Below are 22,074 nucleotides of genomic sequence, written 5' to 3' on the forward strand. Positions count from 1 at the left end.
GAATAAGTGTGTTGACAGACATTTTAAAAGAAAAAAATGAGCAAGAATGGTGTAGAAACTTTTATATCTAATCTTTTTGCAAAAACATAATATTCCAAATGGAATAATTAATTTATATAAGAATTTCTAAAGATGAATTTGCCAGTTAAATACCGGGCTGTTTCAAGTTTTTCCTTAAAATTCAAATCTTTCTGGTATTCATGTTTTATTTGCAATCTTAGTAAATATTTTAACAAGTGAAATCTTCCACAAGCAGCTGTATTATTTCAACTATGAGCTTCATGGCCAAATCCTGAGTGTTCTTTGGCCAAGCCTAATCTGATAGTTACTAATGCTTAGGAACAAGTCTCTGAATGAAAAAGTACCACACTGTAAAGAAGCAAATGTGGGTCACAGCATCCACGCAAGTACTGTCTTTCACGGTCCTGAAGATTCTCATCAACATCAAAAATACTTAGAATTTAGGGAATTCAAACACATCAGTGTCAGAAAAGACTAACTATTCAAACTACTGCTTAGACTGTGGGCTACAACAGCAATCTTCCAATGAAGATTCAAACAGAAGAAGAATAGTTCAGTTAAGAGAAAAGGTCAAATTGAATAAACGAATCAATCAAACGCCAACTATGAAAAGTTCAAGGTCAAGGACTCTCAGTCAAATTCAACTGACATTTTGAAAGCTCCGTCAAGACACTTTGCCACAGAAAACTCATTTTTAATAACAAGGCTTTGAAATTTTATGAAGGAGAATTTACCAGTTATTTAACATATAAAAAATCAGCTTACTCAGATTGAGATGGAAAATCGTCAGGCCATTATTTACTACTTCTCCTTACTCTTTTGTAACTGTATAATACACCTTCTGATATTTCAAGGAACGTTTACAAGATTCTTCACAGCTGCACATCTTTGAATTGACAGCAAAACCAATGATCATATATGCCCATATATTTTGTCCTAAGATTTAATATTGGTAGGGCTTGAATTTTTCATTATATGTGGAATTTTTTGTGTGTGCATGTGCTGGTTATATAAAATAAGGGATGCTGATCTCTTACCTAGAAAAAAGGACACTTTTGCATTCTGTAAAATTATTGTTGCTCTTAGAGGAAATCTGTATTTAGCTTTAGAGAAAAGTTTTATCACTTATCAAGATATTATGTATACAGATACATTCTTAGACATAGAGAAGAATTCTGATTTGAGATTGTTTTTCCAGTTGGACCTCATACTGCCTTAAGAATTTTACAGTTCTAAGGACATCACGAGACTTTGAAAATATCTTCCATGAAATGAGCAGGTATGTAATATTTAACAGAGGAAAATGTGATTTTAGAGCTGTCAATGCTCCCTCTTACAAAAATGGTTAGTGCTTACTAAAAATTTTAAAAATGATTTCACTGTTATTGGATGCCATATCTGGAGAGTTTCTTGGGTTTTAGTCTCTGAATATAACCTTTAAAAAATTCTTAGAGCCTTAGAATCAGATAGGAACATTAGGAGTCACTTACTCTAACCTCTTCACTTTGAAGATGAGAACTCAGAATGTTGACATGACTCATGCAAGGTCATACAGATAAGTAGGAACAAAGCTGAGCCCACGTCAAAAACTCTTGACACCTTCTCCCCACCGGGTCTAGTAATCTTTTACTAAATAATGATGTCACCCTGTAGTGTGCTTTGATGTTATATTATTTCTGGGAACAAAATTTGTTAGCGTCTATCTAAATTAGAAATAGTTTTATTTCTAATTTCTAGTACCCTGCAATCGATTCCTGGGAATCTATCAGATAGAAGCAAAATTGCTAATATATGCAGATACAGATGTTTAGAGATGTTTTCTGTAGCATTGTTCATAAACCTTTCAAAACAGGAAACAAAGTTAATATTTATTAATAGGAAAATGGCTAAATAAACTGAGGTATAGCCATGCCATAGACTATTATGTACCCATTGAAAAGATGGAATTAGAGATATATCAGGTGACATGGAAGAATTTCCAAGATTATTGAATGAGAGTAATGAGATGCAGAAAATGTATGTAAAATGTTTTAATTTTTTAAAAATAATGACAAAAATGTCCCTGTATATCTATAAATCTGCCTTGGATTACAGTAGGACAGAGGAAAATATAGGACATATATTAGGATATTAAGCTTAAGCAGGTGTGGTGAATGCTGTTACGGGAGGATAAAAGTAGGAGAAAATCATCCTAATAAAAGCATGCATGATATGATCTCACTTGTGTAACATGTCTGTGTCTGCTTGAAGAGACGCATGGAAAGATGATTACAAAAATTAATGGTGATTATCTTAAGGTAATGTGACTCTAAGTGATTTTTATTCTTACCTTGTATTATTTATATAAGTAAGAAAAAATCTACTTTAATTAAGGTGAAAAAACGAAAAGCTGACTTTGATTTAGAGCTGAAAGATATGGTTACCATGGAGAAGCACCAAGCTAAGTGTTTATCAACTGCAGATATTATAAATTAATCAGATTGTGTGGCTAAAATGATCCATGCTTGTTAAGCAGCTCTTCCTACACTGTGTCCAAGTGAAGATTGCCTTTCTGTTTATAACTACAGATAGTCATTTAGAACTGAGTCTCTTATGATTCTGCCTCTCTGATTTATGATCTTCTTGAAGAATCTTTTAAGGAGTCTTCATATTTTCTTTTGCTGACTGTCAGACTGGTCTAGCACTATGATTGTATGTTAGCAATCTGTAGCTGCATTCTGTTAGTCTTCACATGATACATCATTCTTCATATACTCTTTTAAAGTCTCTTTGCAAAGGTCGTGTTTTAGTTACTCTTGGGGAAGCTGCCACAATGTTCTCTTGCTATTATCTGTTCTCTGTGCCAGCTCAATTCAGCACAATTGTGTAAATGCTGGCAACTACATTCCAAATCTCAAAAGCATGTTACCTTGCTTTTAACATTGAGAACTACTGGTGAGTAACATTGATGACATAGTAAACGTAAAGCTTAAGATGCTAGATCCGAGATCTTAATGGCTGGTCAAGAACTTCTAGACACATGGAAGATGACATTTTATAACTGCTTTCTAGATTTTCAGATTGTAATACAGCTTGATGTCACTGAGATGTTCCAAGCTGATAGACTTAGTTTTTATTTTTGGCTTAGTCAAGCACATCGTACTATGTGTCAACTACCTAGAAATATTCAGTTATACTTCTTCAAATTTATCTTAGTTGCACCTGGGATTTCTATGCAGACCTATATACAATCTATATTTGAATTATCTTTTGGTATATTAAACCATACAGTTGAGTTCATTTTCAAGTCCTTTTGATTTCATTTGAGATTACAATCATGACCAGATAAGAAATTCTTGGAGGGTTTTCTGAATGACTTTGAAAGTATTCATGGCATTCTTTAGTGTTACCAGCTGAACATCAACCACATGAAAAATTAATTTTATGCCATTGTGTTCACAGGTGGAACCTTCACCTTTAAGTCCAAGGACTTGAACAAAACTGTCTAATGTGAACTATATTCATTATAAACTGTCAAGTTTTGCATGTCTTAATCAATATACCTTATTCTTCTTTGTTCTTATGTTCAAATGTCTTTTGGAAACTCCTAAAATCTTTTGAATTCTCAAGTCTAACATTTACTTGAGAAACACATTCACATCCTACAAGCTGTATTCCTTTATTCTACCTTAAAGCCACAGTTGTAAGCACACTCATCTATATAAATAAGTTTCATAGGAAACAGAATTATTGAATGTAGAAGTTGAAAATGATATGAATTTGGACTAGTTAATTTTTTCATCTCTACTATTTTCCTTGGATTATTTTACTATTATCACAGCTTCACATAATAAACTCTTAATTCTAGATTGTGAACAGTTTCATAAATATTTCTGTTCTTTCCAACATAACACAAATAATAATACTACCATTCATTAATGAGAAACAATTGGAACATGCTGGCTAAGAGAATCAATGAATTCACTTTGGGTATGGAATATTCAGCAATTTCATGTTTGTTTTAGATATATCAATAATCTGTTCTCAGTCATTCATTAATAAATATATGTGCTTTTGTTTCTATAAAAAGATAACTGAAGCACAGAAATCACTGGAACCAATTTTTGGAAGAGACATTTAACATGGATTATTTAGGATAGAAGAGGCAGCAAATATTATAATTGTCTTCAAAATAGGTTGTTTTTATAAAATGCCAATCAGTTCATTCAGTTTTTTAATTATAAAGATTAAATTTTCTCTGTTAATTTCTTTCTAACTGCTGCCAATTTTCTATTAACAATTAAAGTGATTAAAATTTCCTAATATTTTAAAAAAGAGAACAAAAATCATATAAAAATGGAAAAATGACTTTGTACAACTAGATCCAGTGCTTTGACTGGCTTAATGTAATTCAATAAAAAGGGTCAATTTAGATAGTGACTGATTAATTTAGTTAGAGCAGTTGACCCAGATTGTGTTGCTAGTAACAGCACATATTGAATTTTAGGGTTGTGCAAATGATTATTTTTCCAAATGCTTACTTTTTCCCCCATATAACACCACATGTATAATCTAGCTTTTAGTTTGGTCTTAAAAATGATACCATAACTGAAGTTAAGGGTCATTTGGCACTGATAATTGTTTAGACTGTGTGGTAGATTGTGGCAGTAATGGTCCAAAGTTTTTCATGCCTTCCTGGATCCATACCCTTGGCTAACCCCCTCCCACACTCACTGTGCCTCTCTAAGTGACTTGCACTGGGCCATGACACATTAGTAAACATGGAACATACAGATGCTTGCAATGTGCGTGTGCCTTGGAGATCGCTATTTTGGAACTCTGTGGCAACCACGTGGCATAGCCTGGGCTAGCCTACTGTAGGGCAGAGACCACTTAGAACAGAGACATAACATTCTAGCTGCTGTCTCCCCAAATGACTCCCAGTTGACCTAATAGCTGACTGCAGATGCATTAATGAGCCCAATCGAGAGCAGCGGAAAAAACAACCAAGTTCAGTTCAAATTACTGACTCATAGAATTGGATCATAAATTTTGTGGAGTTTATTTTGTAGCAAAAGCTAACTGAAACAGAAATGAGAACAGTGATTGAATGAGACATTTGTGAATCCTGGGATAAAGGTTGCAAGCTAGAGAAATTAAAAAACTATGACCAGAGGACAGATGGTGGTAGATTGCAAAAACGGCCACACACTTTGCAGTTCCTCCCAGCAGGAGTTTCTCTACCCTTTGAACCTGGCATGGCCTTATGACTTATTTTTAACCAACAGAAGTGACATTGAGTAAGTTCTGAGCCTAGGCCTAAGGGATTATATGAGGCTTCTGATCTTAGAACCTTGAGACCTCCATGGGAACAAGTCTGGGCTTGCATGGTGGATGATGAGAAACACACGGCCCACCCATTTGTAGCCCCAGAAAACAGCCAGGTGATCCCCAACATTAGTGCCTCAAAGTTAGCTGGTAGCTGACTACAGAGGCACGAGTGAGCCTTGCTGAGAGGGATGGACTCCAGCCAAGTCCAGCCCAAACTGCTAACCGATAGAACCATGAATTAAATAAATGGTGGTTTGAAGCAACTAAGCTCTGGGTGGTTTATTTTGCAGCAGAAGCTGACTGATACAGACTATGTTTGTTTTATGGTCACTTCTATGTGTATATTTAGGATAACTACTCTTCAATTCCTTTCTACAGTTATTCATAGGAAACAAAAGGAGATGTGCAAAAGGTATCCATTGATATATAAACTGAAATTTTCTCCTCTCTAAATATATTTATATCTCAACATCTAAAATATAAAAATAAAACAGACCAATGGATTATTCCAGTCAGAATTTTGGTATGAGACTAAATTTGGTCAGAAACAGCAGTGGGGGCAAAACCTAAAAAAAGTTAGCTAAGAAAAAATAATCCTTAATTTTTTCTGTCTGGTTATTCTTAAAGGCAAATGGAACATTTTTACTGAAATGCTTGCACCTCTAACACTAGCTAAAGTTATTTTAAACACTAGAGACATTGCAGTAGTCTGTTCAGAAGCCTTACAACGTGATGGGCACAGTGAGCAAAGCCTGTCAAAAGTCTCTTACTTCAGGGAAAGCCAAAGGTATTTCAGTATTTCTTACTATTTAAGAGATGGATAATGGCAAGGAGAGTGCAGGTTTCAGAAATACTTTTAGGAAATACTGTCACTATGTTTAATAAGTACTTTAAAACAAGTTTTGCCAATATGTTATTTCTTTTTGGTGGTGCTATCCTCAGTTAAAAAGGATAAAATATAGTATTTTATAGTTTCCATCAGGCTTCTTGATATGAAATCTTTGAACTGTTTAGTACAATGTTGTAGCTTCACAATTAATGCATTCTAAATTATTCTAGCTAATTTTGCTTCAAAACATTTAATTCTTTCAGTTTAACAGATGTGTAAGGTGTATAATGAGAAACAGTTTGATTTTAGGGTAATTTAAAAATTATCAGTTAGATTATTACCTTACTTTATACTAGTTGATTGAATAACCTTTAGTAATGAACTTAATTGAATTCAGTCGAACATTAATTTTGGGAAGAAGTCGTTCTGCCAATGACATACTTGGTTAATAATTCAAATTTCTCCTCCAGAGTTCATTTCTCTCAACAGTATAATGTCTCAATACTATAACACTTATCACATTAAAGAGTTGTTTAAAAGTCTGTCTAGATTAAGAGTTCTAGAAAGGAGAAATCACGCTTTATTCCCTGCCCTGATATAGTGCTATACATATTACAGGTAACTGTTAAGTTTTTGTAAAGTGAATAAATGTATTAAAAATTTTCCTGATATTGGTATAGTCACATTGTTTTTTTTTTGTGTGTGTGTGTGGTAGTTAAGCAGATGAGCAAGGAAATGAGAACATGGCTACATATAAAATTCTGTTTTGTTTATATAATAATTAATTTAACAAACACTTTATTTAGCAAATAATCTGTCAGGCATGATGCTAGATGCTGGCAATGGTTAGCAAGATAGGTCTGATTCCTGTCCTCAAAAATACATAATGTTGTGGGGCCAGCACAGTGGCACAGTGGTTAAGTTTGTACATTCCGCTTTGGCGGCCCAGGGTTTGCCAGTTCGGATCCTGGGTGCAGACCTACACACTACTTGTCAAGCCATGCTGTGGCAGGTGTCCCACATATAAAGTAGAGGAAATGGGCACCTATATTAGCTCAGGGCCAGTCTTCCTCAGCGAAAAGAGGAGGATTGGTGGCAGATGTTAGCTCAGGGCTAATCTTCTGCAAAAATAATACATAATATTGTAAAAGAATAAATGTGGAAGGAAGGAGAAATTCTGATTTTAGCTCCTGTTTTCCTTAACTGCACTGCATTCTTAGAACTGCATCTAGAATAACAAGCAGCTTCCTGAAAAAAATCACATAGGGCTTCTCAGGGAATTATCTCAATGACCCTGAATATCAAATCTTAGCATTGTAATAGTTAATTTCTTTTTTATTACCCCAAAGAAAGCTTCAAGCAATATGCAAATTTATGTAAAACACATATACTTATGCCAAGCAACATAAAATTTATCCCTGGATTTAATTTGGAAAAATCTGGCAGCTTTATTTTTGCTGGGAATATGTAACTTGCTATAATTGGAACCAAGAATAATCATGGTCTTTTACTTACTGTTCATAGATGAGTATGAGAAGCTTTCTTTAAAGTAGAATTACTATAGTAACGTATTAGATGAGGTTTGCTTTAGCTGTAGGTCTCACCATTTGTTATTGGGATTTGGCAGACGAAACCTTAGTGTCCTTCATATTTTCCTCATGGTCAGTCTCTACCTCAATGTCTTTTCCCCTTCTGCTTCCTCTCGCTGCTTTGCCTGCAATGGTCCTTATTCTTTCTAAGAATAGGCTCAGGTATTACTTGGTCTAGGAAGTCTGTTCTGTTTCCACAGGTTGGATGATGTGTAACTTGGACTGAATTCCCTGAGCATACGTCTTCCATTGCTCTTGCCACATATCGGTTTATACGTCTGTTTCTCTGTAAGACTCTAAGCTCCTCAAAGGTAGCTTTCTATCATCTCAGTTATATTGATAAGCCTCCCATAAAATGTTTGTTATTGATTCCTATAGAATCCTCAGTTCCTGGACAGGTGCCTAGTGTATAGATGCTCAGTAAATCTTTGTGGAACTGAGATAAATTCAGAATTCCTGTATTATACACTGATACTCTATAGAGTCATCAATTATTCATTAAAGATAACAGTGTCATGCTTTCCAAATTCTCTAAATTGATCTTTTCTACTTCCTTCATATAAGGGATAGCAGATGAAGAAAGGAAATGAATAATAATAGCTCAATATTTCTTTCTAAAATTTCCTATTGCTCCTTTTCCAAGACAGAAAACATCTTTGAGAGGCTACCTACATCTTTGAGAGGCTAACAACTATTAGAGTTGTTAATTCTAGACTTCTAAAGTCACTTTTATATGGTAATATGATAAAAATAGTCCATAGAAGAAACTAGAGGATTTTGAAAAGCTAAAAGCTAAACACATCATAACACTTAGGCCCCCTTTAGAATTGAATACAAAACAGATGCAGAAAGAGAAATTGCTAAATAAAGGTAGATTTCCAAAAATGTCTTGAGAATAATAGCCTCTCAAAACCCCAATTCTTTGAAAATCATTTTGAGAAATAATACAGAAGTCAGTCTAAAATACAATACCCACATATCAATAGTATTCAAAGTGTAAAACTGAACAATCTTTGCTTATAAAACTCCTAAACCTTATGTGGTATTAGAGAATAAGGACAGCCCTTTATTTACCAAGGCTTTCAACAATTAAAAAGAATAATCTTCTTTTATATATCATTTCTTCAAGGTAAAAATTCTAGAATTAAAGGCCTTTTTATATTATGCATTTCATCACTCTGCAGGTTAAATTATATCCCATAGGTACACAGGTATACATTGGGCATTCTTTTTAAAGTCACAAAAAAACCTATAAAACGTACCAGTATCGCTGCAACATGATAACTAGAATCCACTGTATATTTCTCTTTTATTAAGAACTCCTGTGATTATTATTTCCAGAGAAAATAATTACCTTTAGCACAATATCAAAAATATTTAAATTTTCATGTGAAGCAAAATGAGTAAAACTATGGATCACTGATGGTTCTTATAATTAGAATAGAAGTTACAAACTTTCGTCAGTTAACAGAAAACAAAAAAGCTATTTAGATATTACAGTCAATATTTGTTTCTAAATGACCTACTCTAAATGGCTAGTTCTTTTTTCTTTTTAAGTTGTAGGTTGATAGAGACAGATTCTTTTTTTTAAGATTTTATTTTTTTTCCTTTTTCTCCCCAAAGCCCCCCAGTACATAGTTGTATATTCTTTTTGTGGATCCATCTAGTTGTGGCATGTGGGACGCTGCCTCAGCATGGTTTGATGAGCAGTGCCATGTCTGCACCCAGGATCCGAACCAACAAAACACTGGGCCTCCTGCAGCGAAGCGCGTGAACTTAACCACTCAGCCGCGGGGCCAGCCCCTAAATGGCTAGTTTTTAATTCATATACCCCTACCTTCGCTGTTTCCTTTAGCAACTCTACGAATATTTATTTAGTCTTTAATGCACTGGGTACTACACTGAGTTCAGAAAATAAGCATGTTCCTAACTTCTGGAAATGTAAAAGGTGGAAGGGAAGGACGTAAGCAATATTTACAGTAGATTTGGATACTTGCTCTGGTGGAGGGATGGGAAAGGTATAATGGAAGCACTGGAAGCACTGGGGGTGAGGAAAAGAAGGAATCTGAAACCCTACCAGCTCTCTGACTTAAAGACTGAATTTTGGTGGCCAAAATCTCACATGAAACCAGCAATGATGTAAGTAACATACTCAGTAAAAACAGATATGATTTTAAATGTCTCAAATGTTGAAACTATTTTCTTCAGGAGAATGGTTCACACCTTTGTACTCTACATTCTTGGCCTCATCTTCAGCAGTAAAAGCAATGCAACATATTGCATCTCATATGCATTTTGAAAGAATCTTCAAAAGACTAAAAAGGGAAGTTGATAAAAATGAGTTCACACACTATAAAATGAAACAATTACAGCGGCCAGAAGAGTGAGCTTTAATTAATGGGAAAATACACCCACAGAACAGCTGAAGAGGCAAATGCAGTAGGATATTTTAGGATGTTCTTCAATTCATTGTCAGTAAATTTTATGGGAGAAAGTTTTAACAATTTGGTGATTTGATCTTACAGAGCATATGACTTTAATGTTTTAATAGTGATCAAGTAAGGTAAAAATAGGCTGGTTTGTCCAGTTAAAGAGATGAAACTGCAGAGAAGAAACACAATCTTTCCATGTCTTTGATTTTCAAAATGCCACAGTGAAAAATCACAGCTAGTTTGAGTCCTTCATATCTTTGCTTTGAAACATAAAACCTGATTTGGAATATCATTTATAGCGAAGAAGTTTTAAGCTGAAAGAAGCTTAAATGATAATGGTGGCTGTGTCATAAATGCTTGAGGCTGTATTTCTCAGCGCCTCAGCAGTGAGGCCCTTCGCCCCTCTTCTTGAGGCTCAGTTTCTTCTTTTTGTGTAAGTTGCCTGACTCACAGTGTTGTTGTGAGAGTCAAATAAAATAATACGTAAGAGAAAGGAAGGGCAAAATTTCTCTTCATGATGTAAAATTCTATTTATGTATTTTAGCCTACGTCTTAATTGGATAATGAGACTGTTTCTAGTTTATTCTGAAATGATTAATCAAATGTTGAAGAATCTGACTTGTAGGGTTGGCTTTAAAAATATAATTATATATAATCGAAACATATTTTTGGCAAAGGAACAGGAGATTGCTCAAGGTAGTAAAGTTTACAAATATTAGAAAAAAGAACTTGTATAGTGTAAATGTAACCACATAATCATAGTACAAACTTTATAAGAGTGTGTGATTTTGGATGAATATATGAAAATCTTACCAGCAGTGAGAATAATTCACCCATAAATTATAAAATGGATGAAGCATATTTATCCACATTATTTACAAGATGATACAATTTAGCATTAAACTTATTGAAAAAGTAGGAGATTTAAAATGTTATCTCCTCAAGTAGTTCTAGATATGCTCTAGGTTTGAGAGAAGATATTGGGGGACACTGTTGTATTGGGGTTCAGGACAAGTTTGACTAATAACTCTCCTATGCAACAATTGTTTAAATTTGGGAAAGTTGAGCACTTTTCTGAATTTCTTTTTCTTCCATCAAAAGCAAAACTCCTAAACCAAAACAAAACTAATTCCTATATCGTAGGGCATTTGTGAGAAGTAACATTTGAAAAGTTTAGCCTGTTGCCAAGTGTCTAGCAAGCATTCAATGGATGATAGCTATTGTTATTATTATCATTTTGTGTTACTCATACTGGTTTCCAGAGGTTTCTTGGTGATGGCATTTGCCATTATGGCTGTCTTAGGTCAGAGTTTCAGAGAAACAGACTCTGAGATGGAGACTTCATTGAAGAATGCCTTTGGGATTAACATTTGTAGGGAAAATGAAGAAAGTAGAATTGAGCAGAGGGGGTGTTTAACTGTGATGCGGTCACAAAAAAGGCCTCAGCTTATCCCACAGGGAACTCTGGAGCTGAGATGACCCTTCAGAATTGTCTTACTCTGAGGCAAGAAACTCGGCCTTTATAACCATCCCTATGCACTCATCACCCTTACCCTTGGGCATGGGCTGTGGGGTGGGGCATAACTTAGGCCAAAAAGTCTGTTTGGCTGAGGAAAATTAGCAGACAGGGAGCCAGCTGATAGCTGTCAGCTTCCCACACTCTCAGTGGGTTGTGGAAGGAGTGCCTCAGTCTTGAAAGGGAAATCTGGGTAACATGCCGTGACATCCACCATGATGATCTATGGTATCCTCAGTTAAAATTGACACAGTTAGTTATCCTTCCTAATTCAATTCATTTGAACAGGCCCATGAATCAATATGAATAACGAAAGGGAGAAGACTACAAGAAAACAAGAGGGAGATAGAAGTATTTGCACAAATTATCAAGATTTAAATAGCAGTCTTTTAAGAAACAAACAAAAGCAAACAGCGATTGTGTGCAAAATTGGAGTACTGAGAAAAGATACGTATTAGGCTCTGAAGATAACTTAGGTACTCATTTCAGTAACTTGACGGGCATTTGATATGACTGGAAAGTTACAATTTTATAACTTAAAGAGTGGGCTTGATATTATGCATCTATTTACTTATTCATTCTTAACTGTTTAGTACTTATAGAACTTGTAAAGATTTTTGCAGTCTTACAAAAATAAATCTTCGTCAGATTGGGATGGGGAAGTAGTTCTAGCATCAAGACCCATTGATTATTCTTCAATGTACAATTACAGGATAGTTATAGAAATTTAGGGAAACAATGAATAAGTAGAATGGAAATTCTAAACTGAAACTCAAAATATTTGGAGTGTTATTTTGCATGACAATTTATATTAGAAGTTTGTTGAGCAACAGGTTGAAAATGACCTAGAGTTAGGTGAGAATTTGGTTTAACAAACATCACTGAAATAAATCAGATAGACTTCATTCTCAGGGTTAAAAACAATAACAATGGTTGCAAAACCTATGGGGACCTACCAACGGTCACATTTCCAAAGATACAGGCACTTTATTCCAGATTAAATTCATCCTTTGATTGGATTAAAAACAACCAACCCAAGGAGAATGTAGTGTTATGGAAATCCAGTCTGAGTTAATATATACATGGAATGGAAAAATAATTTTGGAGAAAAACACAACTTCCAAAAGGGGAAAAATATGGAGTCCTAGACATGTAAGGACTTCTCAACTTCTGGAGTTAGTGAGTTAAAAGCATATTTAATTTCTGGAGTTTACAATCTAGGAAAGCAAAATTCTGCTAAGAGCCAAGGAGTGCTTTCTCTTTCTCATTCCTTGCTTTTCCCAATCCAATAAACTGGAACATCCCAGCTGGTTCTGAAGAGAATCTCTGGGAAGCATGTCCTTTATGTCCTTTTATCTCCTCAGAGGTCACAGAACAGAGGCTATTGATCTGATTTTTCCCAGCATAGTCTACCATAAGACTGCCTTTCTCTATCAAGAAGCTTTATTTTCCTCTCTCTCTCAAAAAAACAATAACAAAAAAAACAAACTTGCAGTTCTGCTCTAAAAAACATTGCAGAGAAACTGGTAACTTTTCATATCACCCATAATTCTATGTAAATGTATCATAAAGATAAAGAAGCTGTCAAAAAGGGGGGCTCTAAATGAACAAAAAATGTTCCATATCCTCACCACAACACCATACCCCCAAGGCTTGTTTTGGTGGACTGTATTTAAATGAGTAAAGTGAGGCCTATGACTTGGATGGCTAAGCCTGTCTTTTCATAAATGATAACTTTGGAGGCCTTACCTAATTTTGCCACATTTGACAAACTACAAAATGTGAAGAGGCGCACTACAAATTTTGCTTTGTGGGATCATCTGCCAGTCTGAGTAAAAATGGAGGTGGCTAATCGACGTGATGTTACTATCCAGCTGTGATTCTGATGGTATTGTGGTTCACAGATTACTTGGATGACACCCCCAGGAATTAAGGAAGGATCTCACAATAATAGACTATCTTAGATGTCAGCTAAGGTAGTCACCTTTCATTCAGTTCCAAACTGTGCTAAAGCGAAAGTCTAATTTTGTGTAAAAAGTGAAAAAGTAAGGAAATAAACTATTCTGCTATAACAACAGGTTTTAACAGAATTTTATGCAGGATTTAATTAAGCTGAAACCTCTGAAATAATGCAGTAGTTGGCTAAGCTGGGAAAATGCCTTATCTCAAGCTTTAATTTTTTTATTCAATGAACATCGAGTGGCTGTTTTGTGGACACCTATAGTGCAAAGTAATCAAAAATAAAACAGCATATTAGCCTCTGCTTTTAGGGACCTCAGAGTTTAGCTTATTTCTTTAATTCACAAAATGTTATAGAATCACAGATTTTAATGGCATAGTTTGGTCATGTTCATATGACTATGCGAAAGATATACACAAACTAAAAAAGATGGACACTCTTTTTCTGTTATGGGAACTACCACCACTTTGAGAAGACAGCGGGTAGAGGCACATTCTCCAACACAGACGAGTGGGAAGAATGGATGTGCTACACTTTCCTGGAATGGTCAGAAAATTCTAAGGCCTTTGAGGGTAACCTTTCTCCTTTTTAGCCCGCAGCTTTGGCTGGTGGTTACTCTACTATTCTTTCCTATTAAAATGACAAAACGACTTCTTTTGTTAAGTTAGGTGAAAGACTGGGAGAGAAGTGTTCTAAAGCAAATATGTGGCAGTCCAAAGATTATAGCAGATAACAGAAAGTTGGTGGATTACCTGGTTGCCAGGATTCAGAGCAAGACAAAGATCCAGGAGGCAAGAAATTGAGTGATGAGGAAGGACAAGCCCTTTGCCAGCAGGGAGAGGGTGGAGCACAGAGTCCAGGAGGCCATATTACTTTAAAGTACAAATATTGCTAGTGAGCAGAATGAGCCAAAGAGAACATGTGCCTTTGGTAGAGCTACTGATCCTCTGCCCTTTTGATACTTCTTGAGTAGTTCTAAAGGGCTTCCACGACTTATACTTGCTAATATGATGAAGAAGAGGATGCAGTAGATGCTTGGGAAATCCTCAGAGCTTTGCACCTTAGTAAACCCTGGCAGTGTGTCCAATGATTTCATTTATTTTTATATTATTTATCCATCAGAATTAACATTTATCCATCAGGAAATAAAAGATGCCAGTTGAGCACTTACTGTCTTCTATTTTGAGATTTTTACTCCTTAGGAAATACATGCTAATTCCTAAAACAATAAACTAGGAACAGAAGTAACCATAGTAGGAAGAGTGACATAGGCTAGAAAGTTTTCAGTTCTTGCCCCTTTTTATATACCTAAAACTCCACAAAAAACATGAGTATGAATATTAGGCATGTTCCTTTGTGGTTCTGATGCTTGGTATACAGATGATCATAATTATTGTTGCTTTCCAACTTTCTGACATTCGGATCTGGTTGGTAGCAGAATGAACTATTTCAGAGGAGTGAGTTCCTCATCACTAAAAGGGTTACAGCAGACGAGCTAACGATACTGACGGAGAATCCATGTATCATCCTAGGACAAATCCAGCAATCTCCAAGATCCCTTACAACTCTGAGATTTAATATCTTTTCCTATCTTAGGTTGCCTTGCTCTTTCTTCTTTTCCTATCTTAATGCTACCCATCCTCTGAGTCTAGGTCAGGTAGCACCTTCTGCCAAATAATATTGCTTTAAACAATTGTTATGAGGAATAGATGAACTATTGTATATATAATTTTTAGCTGAGTATTTGACATACAGTAGGTGATCAATTAATTCCTTTTCTTGCTTTCCTCCACAATGATAAAAATTCACATTAATTGCTGTCTTTTCTGGCCTTCAATAATATTTGGCTGTAATAAAAATTAGTAATTTTTTGGTTATATTTTTCTTGAATTACTTAGTGTTCTATGTCATCGTTACATTTATTAAAGACTAGAATCAAATCTTCCTTTTATTTTTATTTCCCACAGTTTATAGGCAATGGCTGAACACATAATGGCTAATTAATATGGAGAGGGTAAGATTTCTAGATGAGAATCAACACAATGCAGTTTAAAAATCATAGAGTATTTAACCTTGGAACCACAATTTAGTGTTCATGTGGCCTGGAAAAGTCTTGCGCGTCAGTCTCCTCATTAAAAAATGTGGTCAAATATCGCTACTCTCCCTTCCTGAGTGTACTGTTTAACCAGAGAATTTGGTATATATGAAGGACCATTCAAATAGTGCATTTTGATTTGATTGCCCATTTAGTTGCAATTTAGCATATTTGGAGAGTTCACAATCGAAAGGGCAACTTCTTTAGCTGATATCCTGATGCCAAACGTTTGTTTTTCTTCCTCTGCCAGAAAACAGAGCAAATTGCAGGTTTCCATGGTATTCAATGTAACTGTTCTTTATTCATTATAAGGATTAAAACTAACTTACATCTTGAATGAATAATTAGGGATTTCATATCTCTGGAAAATAATGGATCCTCCATTAAGACTGTGGCTTTGGGGCCACGTGGCCATGCTCAGGTGCTGTTCAGACATTCTGAGTGTGAAGAGGTTCTTGCAGACCTCTGACCAACAGAAATAATTGTGTCAGAACTCAATTGTAAATGCTTTGTTTGATTAACAGGATGGCTATTTAAGGCCAAAGCTTATAACAGTCGACTCCTCATTGTAACCTCTGCTTATCTGGTCTAGATTGGACATAAAGTCCGCAAGCTGTTCAATCCCTATTTCACACAGCTGTCAGAATTATCTTCCTAAAACTCAAAGCTGAATCGCATGGCTGCTTGCTGCATTCTAAATACAACCCAAATTCCATGGCTTGGAAATTGGTCCCTTTTACAGTGAGGCCTCTGCTGCTTTCCTTTAAATTTATTCAACAAATATTGACTTATCATCTGCTATGTGCTCTCACTATGCTGTCAGAGCCAGCGTTTCCACACTGGCCCTGAACCAGCTCTAAACTCTTCCACCTTTCTGTCTTTGCACCCCATGCTCACTCTGTCTGAAATGCAGTTTCTTCTCCTAGCCACCTGGCAAAATCATACCTACCCAGGTCCAGTTCAAATACCAACTCCTCCTGCCAGCCGCGTACACAGAGTTCTCTGCTGATAGCACGGTTACAGCAGGTCACTAGTCCGTCCTGCTGTCTCTTCCCTTAAATCGTGCTCTCTTAAGGGAGAAGGGCCACGTCTTTTACTTGGATCCCCTACAGCACTTAGCTGGTCAAATTGAATTGAAATTAAAATCTTAAGAATAGCCTCACTATTTGCCACATTCAGTTAGTTCATTATATCATTGCCAAAAAAGTGAATCAGGTGAATTGGATCAAACATTTATGGACAAATTGATTGCTTGGATCCTTTTAACAGTGGCTTCAATAATGGATTCACTTCAAATCAGTCAAATTGCTGGGTTGGTAAAACATGCCTAAGTAAAGAGAGCAGGAGAAACAGCAGCATTTTCATTATAGATGTTTTAATTTAAATTTCAAAGCAGTAGCTATTATTTTTTTAACCTGATGCAATTATATATTTACCTATTCACTCATAAAATGCAGTCCAAAAGCACTATTTTATTTAAAAGATAACAATGTGCATTGCATATAGATATTATAAAAGCTACATATAAAAATTTGCCTAGAGCTTTCCTTACAAACCAACGACTGTGTAGAAAGACACCAGTACAATTAATTGAAAGATAGAGAAGTTAATTAAGCTATATTTTGGCATCTGTACGATGCTAAATATCAACACCATTAGTATCTTCCCCTCCCCGCCAAGAGGTTTGATTGATTCATTTGACACTACGCAGGGTTAATGTGCTTAAAAAGTATACCTCCCCTTTCTCTTGATTCATCCCCATTTGGTCACCTACTGGTGGGTTAGGTCCCAGGGCAGTTAATCTAGAAAGTCTCCAGCCAGAGGCACACTCTATTCCTGCTTAAGTCCCTGAATCCCATTTGGCTTTCTCACTCTGCTGGGCCAGCGTAGGCCCTAAGGTCCCTTCAGGGGCTCTCCTTTGAAACTCAGAGCAGGCCATAGATGACCCCACCTGGCTCTTAAACAGAAGATGTTGGCAAGTCCGGAGGCCTTCCCAAATCTCCCTTCTTTATAACACTTGATTCCTCTTCTTAAAACATTATTTCTCAACATATTATTTTACAAGCAGAAGGGTAGAAGGGTGATAGAATGTTTTTCTTTTTTCTCTCTGCCTTTTTAGTGTCCTAAAATGGAATTCTCTCCAGTGTATGTCCTTGAAGTCAGCCAGGACCCAATCAGTGTTTGAAGCAATTGGGAGAAAAGGAATAGATAATTTCTTTTACACTTTGAAGTTTCGAAGCTTCCAAATATTTTTTAAGTACATGCATATTTCCATTAACTATTCTAAATATACAAAAGTGATAAGTCCTACATTACCTTAAAGCTAAATATTTTTCTCACTTCTCAATATGACAATTTGCTTTATTCTTCTATGCTATACTTAATTATCACTGTCTGCCATCCAGAGCCTAATTTTAACATGGCTTATAACAATATGGGCTTGAATGGAGTAAGGAGTCAATTTTGTACTTCTCAAGGGCAAGAACAGCATATATGTAAAGAGGGATATAGCAGTTATTATTAACTGCTAACCTTATGAAAAGGATTAAATGTATTTATTGATACCAATGAATGACATCAAACTAAAGTGGTAATGTCTAAGAGATAAAAACAAGAATTCATCTAATTTTACCAGGACCATTAATTTCTGTATTGGTATTTTAAAATAAAGAGGGGGTCTACTTAATTTATATGAAGAAAAACCAATATTTATTTTAGACATATTTTTACTTTATATATCTAATCACTCAAAATGAATGTTTACAGATAATCTTAAGAAGATATATTTTGATGGTATATTTTTTGTTTTCAATGTGATATTTTTGTATCATATTTTTCTGGTTCTGTTTTCTGACATTCATGGCATAAAATTTGATCACAATTTGGAAGGAATTATTAACCCAGGGTAAAGGAGAAAGGAAAGTCACAAATCAGAGGAAAATGAGTTTAATTTAACATGATCTAAATATTTTGCATACAACATAACCATTAATAATTAAAATTAATTTATTTAGTGAGAGGTGAACAATGCAATTGGTATATAATTGTTTCTTATAATGCCTTCCATTAATTGCAAAGCAAACCAGGATAAAAGGAATAACTTGCAAGAAAATGTTTAACCTTGGTTACATTGAAAGATGCAAGAAATAGAGCTCCTCTTTACTCTTCCACTAATATAAATTTATAAAATTCTATAATGAGAAGGGATCTTGGAAATTATCTGGTCCAGTTCGTTCACTTTTCTTCTCTCTGAGATTAATGCCCAGGCGAGTCAAGTGACTGGCTTTTTGTTACACAGTTAATTAGGGATTGAGTTGGGACTTGATTCAGAAAATTCGTGACTTTGGATCTAAGAGTTTTTTCACTACATCGTATTACCTTTAACATGAAATTCAATCCAAACTGAGTTTTATATGTTTGGGCTCACTACAGCTGTGATTTTCCAGTGCTTCCCAAAGTGTTTGGAGAAGAATAAACTGCTATTAATGAGTATATGGCAGCATGTAAATTGGATTTGTAGGCATAAATTATACTTGGACACATCTCTTTAGCTAATATAGAACGGATATACCAGCCAAAATGTCTCTCTGCCACACTACTTCCATCCTTTTCTCTCTCTCCTTCTGTCATTGTGTTACTCTGTTAGGTTAAACAGGAAGGTGGGTTTTTTTTCACTTCTCTTTCGAGTTAAGACACCGCGATAGTTCTAAAGGATTTGGTTCAAAAGATTTCCCACTCTATTTAGTTGATTGCCACTTAGATATGTAAACTAAAAGAAGATATTACAAAGAAAAGATTAGGCTGACAAAAAATGAGTATGTCTGTGAACGTGTAAGGCTAACGTGCATTTCTGAATATGGGTTGCATGTTTAAGCTTGATAGCCTGTGAGAAACTACTATTTCTTAAGGAGTAGGACAGGCAGGCTTATTTCATTTATTTATTGTATCATAATTACTGTTAAGAATGCTTCAAATAACACTAGCCATTTTATGTAGCAACATAACTTTTGAGAAGTGGCGTGTAAATATTGACAATATTCATAAATAAATAAAAGTGGCAAAGAAACCAGATTTGCAAAAAGAAGTATTCCCAATTTTTTACTGGGATTTTTTAGATGATTATTACTTTCATTTTGATGTAAACATAAAATAATGAAAATAGTTGTTTAAATCAAATTGATTTTTTTCCTATTTCTCCTTAGCATTTCATAGATAAGAAAGTTTTTACATTTGAGTCTGAATTTCTGAAATTATTATTACTCAAAAAATAAAAGCATGTTAACTTACGGCCCTGATGCTTTCAAAATGTCCACCTTCTTTCTCGAAATCGATAGGCTGTCCTTTTAGCGTCCAGTAGAAAGTGACATCCAAACTAGCATCGTGAATCGCTTTGCAATTAAGGACGATACTTTCTCCCACTGTTAACTCTGTTCTTTTAGGAGTAAGTTCTATTCTTGTAGGTTCTATAGAAATAAAAAATATGTTAATCAGTGTAATCAACATGTAGTATTTCCTTGCATTCTATACTTTAAATAATAGAGAAAAACTTCAAGAATGTATGCACTGCAGTTGCTCCAGATACACATCTGTAAATAAACTACTATTATTAATTGAAATATCCCCTTTTTGAATACTAGCGCATTTTGCTTTTCTATTGTGGGGACTAATGGTTTTAAGTCCCTGTCCCTATTAAGTCAACTTGGACAAAAAAGATGAGAGACTGCATAACTAGAAAGAGGATTTGGCATTCTGGGAGGAGGAAAACTAGAAAAAAGAGGCTGGAACCTCCCCGCCCACCTTCAAGGATCATCAAGTATCAATAAAAGGATTTTTACAATAAAAAAGGCTCCACATCTAAGGAGGAAGAATTCAGGGCAGTTTACTTCTTTGAAGGTTATAGGAAGCACCTTCCCGCAAATTACTGTCTTAACAGAGATAAAAATATGCTATGACTACTAGAACACTTTCATTTGCTTTACAGCCTACAAAACCCTCTCATGAGTAGAAAAGGAGTCGAGGAGGCACGACTGGCTGATTATAAAATAGCCTTTTGATAGATTGTAGATGTTTTACTTGAGATCTAAAAAGAAAAGGCAAAAGACTGAGTAGAAATGTCTTTTGAGAAAAAAATATTTATGTTTAATTTTTTAATGATTCAGTTACATTTTTAAAAAATAGATACCTTTTTATTGGGTTTAGAGCAAGTTTGAATCGTTAAGGCTAACACCGGCTGTGTATCTAAGGGTTATTTAAGCTGGTGATCAAACAGCTGCAATATGATGTGCTTTTCGGAATAAAGTAGAGAGGTGATGAAGATAAGATTTTGATTTTGTCTTTTTTCCTAATTAGATTCCTGATTGTAGGCACCTCAAGAAGACTGACATAAATGATTAAAAATTAGCCTAATTTTCCTATTCTAGCTCTATTGTTGGCAATAGCACAGTCTGATGAAGTGTCATTCTTAACGGCTGATAAGATCCTTTAATATGCAACATCCTTGTAAGCAGTCACTCAGAGGAACGTGCAATACCAGCAAAGGAATGCCACTGTAAATACTAACATTCCAGAAGCTGATATTCCGTGCAGCATTCTAAGTTCTGGCTTCATCAGACAAGACAGACAATCACAGCAAACTGTCGTTTAAACTTTGTGAGAACTGGAACGGTCTGAGTAACTAAACATTCCATTTAACTTGTAATTAACAGAAAATATTTTTGTTATTATTAAGAAAGAGTCTGTGAATCCAGCCTTGCCTAATTACAAAAAAGATTGTTTTGCACAGAGAAGGAATAAGACACGACCTAGAGGACAGACTTGGATTCCAGGAATGTATGCTATAAACGAGGACATCTTTTAAATTATGCTTCTTCCTTCCATTTATGTTTGCCTCTTTTCTAAAATATCAGAGTGCCAGCTATTTTAATTACATTTCTATTTCTAAAGAGAAAAATAAACATTTCTATATTTTTATGTCCAAATATGAGTCACTATGCAACACATACACAAATGGAAAAAATTATTAAGAATGTAGTTCAATTGTGAAAAATATTCCTTTGCCAGTTGAAGGGACTGCCTAAGATACAAGATTTTCTTAGTACTAAACAAAGACATGTAGTCTCAAAAGAAGGTTCTAGGCTGAAATCTAGTTCACTTTAGAACTAAAAAGCTAAGAGAAACATTTAAGCAGCAATATTTATAATCCTAAAAAATCCCACGGATGCAAACATCAAAGAACAGCTGTGGTATGAGGTTATCTGATGCACACTCTGACACCGTACATTCACCTGCTCCTTCTGCTATTCCTTTCTGCCCCAAATCCCCA

General features: G+C 35.1%; 1 protein-coding gene across 3 annotated transcripts in view; it reads right to left on the minus strand.

The window, feature by feature from the left end:
• CNTN5 (contactin 5) overlaps positions 1-22,074 on the minus strand; it is a 1,141,798-nt gene that overhangs the window by 108,713 nt on the left and 1,011,011 nt on the right. For all 3 annotated transcript variants that reach the window (XM_070490393.1, XM_070490391.1, XM_070490392.1), the window contains one exon: positions 20,040-20,215. In XM_070490393.1, the coding sequence (XP_070346494.1) occupies positions 20,040-20,215 (176 nt within the window). The remainder of the gene's footprint in view (positions 1-20,039; positions 20,216-22,074) is intronic.

The sequence above is a fragment of the Equus asinus genome, chromosome 20 (assembly GCF_041296235.1).
Source record: "Equus asinus isolate D_3611 breed Donkey chromosome 20, EquAss-T2T_v2, whole genome shotgun sequence".
In the NCBI taxonomy this organism is placed as follows: Eukaryota; Metazoa; Chordata; class Mammalia; order Perissodactyla; family Equidae; genus Equus; species Equus asinus.